Source organism: Canis lupus, chromosome 1 (assembly GCF_011100685.1).
Source record: "Canis lupus familiaris isolate Mischka breed German Shepherd chromosome 1, alternate assembly UU_Cfam_GSD_1.0, whole genome shotgun sequence".
Classification (NCBI taxonomy): domain Eukaryota; kingdom Metazoa; phylum Chordata; class Mammalia; order Carnivora; family Canidae; genus Canis; species Canis lupus.
The window spans coordinates 41,036,341-41,044,977 of NC_049222.1; the positions used below are offsets into that span (position 1 = coordinate 41,036,341).

At 50.7% G+C, this 8,637-nt stretch overlaps 1 protein-coding gene across 1 annotated transcript; it reads left to right on the plus strand.

Moving 5' to 3' along the window:
- The first annotated feature begins 361 nt into the window (after nucleotides 1–361).
- Nucleotides 362–8,637, plus strand: LOC100683099 (UL16-binding protein 1). Its single transcript, XM_038525590.1, has 5 exons — nucleotides 362–765; nucleotides 4,384–4,647; nucleotides 4,884–5,159; nucleotides 5,849–5,981; nucleotides 7,222–8,637. The coding sequence occupies exons 1-4, from the start codon at nucleotides 423–425 to the stop codon at nucleotides 5,971–5,973; spliced, it is 1,008 nt and encodes a 335-aa protein (XP_038381518.1). The 5' UTR covers nucleotides 362–422; the 3' UTR covers nucleotides 5,974–5,981; nucleotides 7,222–8,637.

Consider the following 8,637-nt stretch of genomic DNA (forward strand, 5'->3'; position numbering starts at 1 on the left):
GCCCACCTCCCTTTCCACCACCCCTTGTTCCTTTCCCAGAGTTAGGAGTCTCTCATGTTCTGTCTCCCTTTCTGATATTTCCCACTCATTTTTTCTCCTTTCCCCTTTACTCCCTTTCACTATTTTTTATTTTCCCCAAATGAATGAGACCCTATGTTTGTCCTTCTCCGATTGGCTTACTTCACTCAGCATAATACACTCCAGTTCCACCCACGTCGAAGCAAATGGTATTTGTCGTTTCTAATGGCTGAGTAATTTTTTTTCTTTTGGCTGAGTAATATTGTAAGCCTTTTTTTTAGAGAGCGGCGGATCTCCGTGCCCTGGTCACCTGACTGAGGCCCCGCCCATTTCCCCTGTGTGCTGCCCGGACTTGGCACCGCGGCGCTCCGCTGTACGTGTAGCACGTCCCGGGCAGCGGATCGATGGGCTCCTGCAGCAACGCGCCAGTCCGCGCTCAAATCTGCCCTGGCAGCCTGGCCTCCGCGCGCAGGGCAGAGACCGCTGGAAGAGTCATTAGCACTGAGCACGAGTCCGTCCCGGTGGAGCCTGCAAGGAGCAGGACCTGTGCTCCGGCGCAAAGCCCTGGGGCGCCCGCGGGCAGCCCGGCCCCGCTCGGCCCCCGAGCCCCGCGCAGCCCCGGCTGGGGAGTGCGCCGGCCCGGGAAGCCGCTCCCTGCGTCCCCCAGCATCCGGCGGCGCTTTGTGCCCTTCGGGCTCCTGGTCCTGCTGTACTGGCCCCGCGGGGGGGCGTCAGGCCAGGCGACAGGTGAGTCCCGGGGTTTCGGGAACCTTGGGGCGGGGGGTGGGAGGAGGAGGATGGGGAGGAGGGTGGGGGAGGGGAGGGGGGTGCAGCCGCGCGTCCGAGGGACCCCGCGCAGGCTCCCCGGGCTCGGCGGCGGCCGCGGGCGCTCGTCGCCCTCCGGGACCTGAAAGAGGCGACTTTGGCGGCCAAGTCCGGCCAGGCTCTGGGCGCCCGGGGCCCGGGGGAGGGAGCAGGGCCGGCCCTGAGGGTCCGCGCTCGCCCCGGGCCCCCTCCTGCGCCTCGGGGAGCCGAGCCCGAGCCCCGAGCCGCCAGCTGGGGGCAGGACCGGGCGGTGGCGCAGGGCGCGGTCCCCACTCAGCCCCCCGACTCTGCGCCACCCCGGCGAGGGCTCGGGAGTCCCCATCCCCACTTCTGGCCGCCCTTAGACTTCCCGGAGACTCTGGCAGAGGGTCCAGGGATATGCCGCGCCTGGCGCTCCTTCACCAGCCGCTCGCCAGCCTGCACGTCCCAGCTCAGGACCGCGGACCTCCTCGCTGCAGGTCCCTGGGCTGTACCTGCCAACTTGTATTTTCACTTTTTAAAGATTTTACTTAGTTTTTCATGTGAAGCGCAGAGAGTCAGGGGGCAGAGGCACAGCAGAGAGAAGCAGGCTCCATGCAGGGAGCCCGATGTGGGACTCGACTCCGGGTCTCCAGGATCCCGCTCTGAGCCGAAAGCGGACCCTCAACCGCTGAGCAGCCCAGGCGTTCCAGCTGCAAACTTTTGTATTTTAATTTTTTTAATTGGAGTTTGATTTTTCAACATATCGTATAACACCCAGTGCTCTTCCCATCAGGTGCCCCCCTCAAGTGCCTGACACCCAGTCACCCCACCCCCCGCCCACCTCCCCTTCCACTACCCCTTGTTCATTTACCAGAGTTAGGAGTCTCTCATGTTTTGTCACCCTCTCTGATATTTCCCCACTCATTTTCTCTCCTTTCCCCTTTCACTATTTTTTATATTCCCTGAACGAGTGAGACCATATAGTGTTTCTCCTCCGATTGACTTCACTCAGCATAATACCCTCCAGTTCCATCCACGTCGAAGCAAATGGTGGGTATTTGTTGTTTCTAACGGCTGAGGAATATTCCATTGTATACATAGACCACATCTTCTTTATCCATTCATCTGTCGATGAACACCGAGGCTCCTTCCACAGTTTGGCTATTTTGGACATTGCTGCTAGAAACATCGGGGTGCAGGTGTCTTTCACTGCATCTATATCTTTGGGGTAAGTCCCCAGCAGTGCAATTGCTGGGTCGTAGGGTAGCTCTATTTTTAACTCTTTGAGGAACCTCCACACAGTTTTCCAGAGTGGCTGCACCAGTTCACATTCTCATCAACAGTGGGAGAGTTCCCCTTTCTCCACATCCTCTCCAACATTTGTGGTTTCCTGTCTTGTTGATTTTCCCCATTCTCACTGGGGTGAGGTGGTATCTCATGGTGGTTTTGATTTGTATTTCCCTGATGGCAAGTGATGCAGAGCATTTTCTCATGTGCATGTTGGCCATGTCTATGTCTTCCTCTGTGAGATTTCTGTTCGTCTTTTGCCCATTTCATGATTGGATTGTTCCTTTGCTGTTGAGTTTAATAAGTTCTTTATAGATCTTGGAAACTAGCCCTTTATCTGATACGTCATTTGCAAATATCTTCTCCCATTCTGTAGGTTGTCTTTTAGTTTTGTTGACTGTTTCTTTTGCTGTGCAGAAGATTTTTATCTTAAGTCCCAATAGTTCATTTTTGCTTTTGTTTCCCTTGCCTTCATAGATGTATCTTGCAAGAAGTCACTGTGGCCATACATACACAGAGATAAACTCAAAATGGATGAAAGATCTAAATGTGAGACAATCCATCAAAATCCTAGAGGAGAAAACACAGGCAACAAACTTTTTGAACTTGGCCACCTGCAAACTTTTAAATGTCATTCCCAGCTGCCATCACTAGGGGTCTCTGCCTGACCTTGCATCAAGATGTAAATAAAACTGCACTTAGCATGTTTGCTACTACAATACCTCTGTGTCACAGGGTCTACAGGGTCCTGTGGCCCAAGAAGCAGGTCCAGGCCACACACTCACCCGTGTATGCCTATGGCTGCTTCCCTGCTGGCAGCAGACATGAGTAGTTACAACAGGCCTATGCCCTATTTAATATCTGCAGAGAATCTGTGCACCAGGTTCACACCCTTGAATCCTCAGCTTTTAAGGTCAATATTCAACTCTGTCATTTGATCCAGGAAAGGGCCCTCTTTTACATTGTACTTGGAGAAAAGAGAAGACACCATAAGAATATTGTACTTGAAATTCCCTACTGCACAGCCCTCAACCCAACAACTGCAAAGATTTCTCATTACTGCTACAAATAATAATCACTGTGGGTACTTGAATCAAATGACATCAAGCGAAGAGTACCTGGGACACCTGTGTTTTCATGACCTGACCCTCACCCCTCACCATGTACAACACACACATTACCCTGCACTACATCAGTTACACGAGGCCATATTGACACTTGGATCCCCGACGATGATGTCAGCTCACACACTAGGTCGCACTCTGAATGTCCGGATGGCCTCTGCTCCCCACTGTGTACCTAGACCTGTAATGAGCACGTGGCTTTTTGGGGAAGGTGAGCAGGAAGCATTGCTCTAGCTGCAGACCTGAAGGGTCCCTACTCATCGACGTTGGCTTCTGCTTCTACTAAAGGGTTCCAGCTCTGAGAAGCGGCTCAGCTCTGAAACCTGGGCAAAAGACCCAGACTTGCTATTGGGTAGCTGCCTTCAGCCTCATCCTCATGACCTCTGGGGCTTGGTCTTTGTTTTTATTAAATCTAGCGGCCCCTGGGTTGGCTGTCCAGCTATTTTGCCTCTCCAATCATGGTGTTCTGTGAGTCAAAGGGATGGAGAGCAGTTTGTGGGGCAGGGCCAGGGCTGGCATACCACCCTCTAGGGTCATTTCAATCATTGCTGTCTCCCTGCTCTGACACTTGAGCACCTGTATCCCAAATCTCTTATTTCAGGATTTATCTCCCCAAATACATGCTACTGGGCATCTATCTCTGCAAAACCGTCTCCTACTGCCAAGCTTGGCCATCAACTACAACCATAACTGAGCTCCTTGACAATGCTGGTGCCTGTCTCACCATGCATTCTTTATGAGTTTAATATAGAAAGTCTTTCAGACCTGTCCGTGAGTATAGTTGGTGGATATATTTTTAGTTTTGTTTTTGGTATCTCTTACCATATGTTATCTGTCATATGCATGTCTCTGAACCTTTTAATCCCTTCTTCTGCTGTCTTCCTTGGCAATTCCTGATATTCGAGACTGTGCAGTGAGGACAACCTTTTTTTAAAGCTTCCAGGTCAATCGTAATGGCAGATGGTCACTATCTCCACAGCTATAGTAAATCCTGTGACCCATCATCGTGACCTCTCACTTATCAAAGAAGATGCGGTTTTGCAGGGGCAGGCCATGTCTTGACAGCCCAGCGCTACAGAGATGATGCTATGCTGACGCATGGATGGGACAGAGGTCCTGCCACTCTCCTCTTCCAACTCCAACCACTACCTGCGTTTTTACTTCACAGGTGCTACTTCTCTTTTTTGTGAATTCTCCGTCAAACCTCAGTCCAGTGCTGGACGACCATGGTGTGAGGTTCGAGGCTATGTCAAAAGAAACCTGTTTCTTTCCTACAACTGTCAGAGCAAGGAGCTCACACTTGTTGGTCCTATGAGGACGAGGATGAATGATACAGGGTTTAGGGAGACACAGAAAGAAACTCTGAATGACCTGATGGAAGAGCTCCAAAAGAAAGTGCGTGACATCAAAGCAGAGATTTACCCTAAGAATGGTAAGTGTGAAAGGCCCAGGATGGAAGCGGAGCAGTTTGGTAGGCCCAGGGAGCTATGGTGTTCATGGAAACCTTGGAAGTCGGGCCTACACGAGCAGCCCAACAGCCAGGCAGACAAGGAGAACAGAATAGGACTGGGAGGATTGGAGGGGAACTGAGGAGAGGAAAGCACAGGTGCAAAGAAAAGATTGTTTAAGACCAGAGGCTGACTTCTTTCCTGTGGCGGGGCGGGGTAGGTTCTCTCGACCTGCATGGTGAGATGAAGTGTGTTCGTGGGGCCAGCAGATACACCAGTGCATCCTGGCAGTTTGCCTTCAATGGGCAGATAACCCACCTCTTTGACTCAGAGAATGGAAAGTGGACAGTGCTTCAACCTGCAGGCCGACAGTTTCAGGGAACATTGGACAGTGACAGAGATGTGACCAACTTCCTCACAAAGGTCTCCAATGGAGATTGTAAGAGCTGGATGGAATACATAATGAACCACTGGGATGAGAAGCTGGAGACAACAGGTAACTCAGAAGATTGGATGGAATGGTGTTCTCTTGAAACGGGTTTGACCTACCCCACTCAGTGTGTCTGTCTGTGAGTGTGTGTGTGTGTGTGTGTGTGTGAGAGAGAGAGAGAGAGAGAGAGAGAGGAAGAGAGAGAGATTAATCCATCCATGGTGACTTTTCTTGGTGGAATAATGGCCCCAGGTCTGTTCTAGCATCCTTCCTTTCCCTTCTCCTCTCCTGGAATCACCTCCTGGCTGTACCCACCTGTAGTCCTCTGGTATTTCTTAGATTTCCTGCTGACCTCAAACAGGGGGGTGTCAGTATGGCTCCAGAGATTGTCTTCTTACTGTTCCCTTTTCTGAGAATCGCTGATCTTTTCTCGTCACCTGGGGCATTGCTGGAAGTCTGTTAGTGCCACCTGTGGTCGCTGTCAGCATCCTCATCCTCCAGCACTTCTGGTCCTGTCACAATGGAACAACTTATATGGCCACCCCTGCTTCCCCTAAGGCTATAGGAGCCCCTAGGGGACAGGATGTGTCCCTTCCCTCCCTCCAGACATCAGGACTTATCACCCCAGCTGCCACAATGGGATGATAGACACTGTCTGCCTGGTAGGATGGCCTTGGGGCTGTGGGCACTGAGGAAGCTTCTTGGGAGAAGCTGGGTACCGGACTGGGGCTCTCACTCTTGTGTTTTCATTTCAGTGCCACAAAGCAGGCCTCAAGACATGGCCCCATCCGGGGCCTCGGGCAGCGCACCCAGCACCTGGATCTTCCTCCTGTTCCTCTACTGTGCCATCCTCCTTGGCATCCATGTCGGGGTCCTTTAAAGGGACAGGTACCGGCAGCACAATGGGAGGGAAGGGAGGGACCCATGGCCTGGGGCGAGGACAGGGACAGGGGAATCCCCAGGCTGCACCTGCTCACTCGCCGAACCTTCTCACAGAGCAACGAGACCAAGTGAAAGAGGTCTCACATCACTTGTTAGCAATAATCTGGATATGCTCAGCCCTGAGTGCTGACACACGCTCATGGTTCAGGTACCTGGCAAGAGAGAGGGCCCCCCCAAAATTTAAGGCCTGGGGATACTAAGAGGATTGACCAAGCCGGGCCTGGGCAGACCTGAGTCTCTATGGAGAGTCAATCTGGGCCCAGAGAGGGTGGTGTGGGACAGGAAGGACCCAACCCAAGCGGTATTCACCTTTGAATGACAGCAGCCTGCAGGCTCCTTGTGATATCTCAAAGGGGAGAGGACTCCATTCAGGGGCTTCCAAAGAGAGGGTCCAGAGTCTAAGCCCAGCAAGAGGGAGTGGGAAGGCCTCTGCAGAGCAGCTCTAAGTGCCAGAGAGTAGTGCTATGTCCCCCCCAGAATGGGGCTCAGGTTTTTGCATGGAAAGCAAGGGTGAGCTGTAGAGACTGAGGAGGACAAGACTAGAAGGGGGCCAGTTCTGCGTGCACGGGTAGGAATTCTGGCTCAGGTTGGTGTAGTGCCTGGCAGCCGGCTTCCCGAGGACCTCAGATCCTGAGCCACTGAGCAGCCCCTGCTTTGAGCAGAGCTGACCTGGGAGATGGGGGAACTGAGGCCCTGCATGTGCTCACAGTTGAGCAGCACCAGGAATGGATGGGGTGGGGGAAGGGATCATCATGCCCAGCACTCCGTGTGCTGCTGGCCAGGAGGTGGGAGGGCAGGAAAGGAAGGATCTGTGCCTGCAGCATTCCCCAAGGTTACAGTTGTCAAGTGTAGGTCCTTGCCTTCTGTCAGATGCCGCAGCAGGTCCCTGAAGGCCTGCCAGGAGAGGGAGAATTAGAACCTGAGTCAAGGGAGCAGATCGATCTATGCCTCACTTTAGCCTTGAGCTCAGACCATTGGTAACACGGCCTGGGCTGACTCAGTGATTTGCTTCAGGAGGGAGGAGGTTTGTGAAGGTGGCCGGGCCCAGGGCTGGGGAGATGACTGGGTTCAAGTGCCTGCCGCTTGGCGAGGGCTGGGCTCGGGTAGGAGTGCTGGCAGAGGGCAGCCCCGGGATCACCAACTGAGGATTTCCTCAGCCACTGAGACAAACCTGTTCTTTCTCCAGGCTGGCGAAGCTACCAAGGAGCCCAGGAGAGTAGGGTCCAGCTGCGCAACCCTGCCTTTGTGCAGGCTGCCTTTGGATGAGCTGCTGTTCAATTTTAGACCACTAGAACTCGTGGCCTTACATTCCAGAGACCTCGAACCAGACCACATGGTGCAGCACTTGGACATTCTGTGTCCTTTCCTACATTCAGTGCCTCTCCTGTTCAGCACTCTGCCTTGGCAAATTCTTGTTCGAGGTTTTTTCTAGACCCTGAATTTCTTCTAAATCAACCACAAATTTGGGAACATTGCAAATGAAGTCCACTCTTTGATGAGAAAGTTCAGTTCCAACTGGGGAAAGTTACCTGAGTCCCAGCCTTTATGGCCTAACATTACACCTCACTTGGAAAAATAAACCAAACATCCAAGTGCCCATCTTGAGTCAAAGGAAAAATGTTATGTTTTTAGAAAACTGGAGCTACAGAATATAAAATGCCATAAAGTCAGAAGGAGCTGCATAAGGCATTTTTGCTTCTTTTTCTCTGGTAACCCCCCCCCCCCCCAAAACACACACACCCATTCTTCCATGCCCAAAGTTGAAGGCAGGTCATACTAGAGGATCTGCCATATTTTCTGGGCAGAAAAACCACTTAAGCCACCTTTGTTCCTGTCTTCGCAGCATGGAAAACCCAAGTCTCAAGTATATGTAAGAGTCTAAAAACAGAATGAAGTTATAATGAAGTTGCAATATAGCAGCCTCTCTCATCTGAAGGAGGTGAACAGGGTTCCAACTGGACTTGAAGCTAGCTGTTTTGTTTCCCTTTTCCAACCTTTCAATAAACCCAAGCATGCATTCATAGAATTAGCAAATGTACAATGTGATCCTTCCTTAGAAGAATGAAAAATCATTTAAAAATCTCCAAAGACTTCTGAGATAGAAGCCAACAACAGCTTTCTTTTCTAGGAGAAAAATCCCTCTTCTTGTCCAAAATGTAGATTTACACATGTAAAGATGTGTATTTTACAGAGATTCTGTTAACCTCACATTATCTTGTCTTTATGCTTCTTTGTCACATCAAAGGTTTTACTGCAAAATTGGACCTTTGTTCTTTTCCAGCAAATGTACTTCACAGGATGAGTCAAGATTTAGATATTTAATATCTGTAGTTTTTAACCATCTCTTTCATTTCATATTAGAATGCACATGTGGAATTTACTCCTTGTAGACTCAACTGTGCTTATGACAGTAGCTGAAACTAGAAGACATTAAAAAAAAAAAAAAAACCTGATGTCATCCATACTTGCTATTTATTTAGTCTTCTTGTTTGGAACAAAAGGTAAAGAATTCACAAATACCAACATCTAAAAGCACCTGTTTCAAATTTAACATCAGCTTCAGCTTCCAAAATAATTTCTTTATAATTAGGCAAAAAAAAAA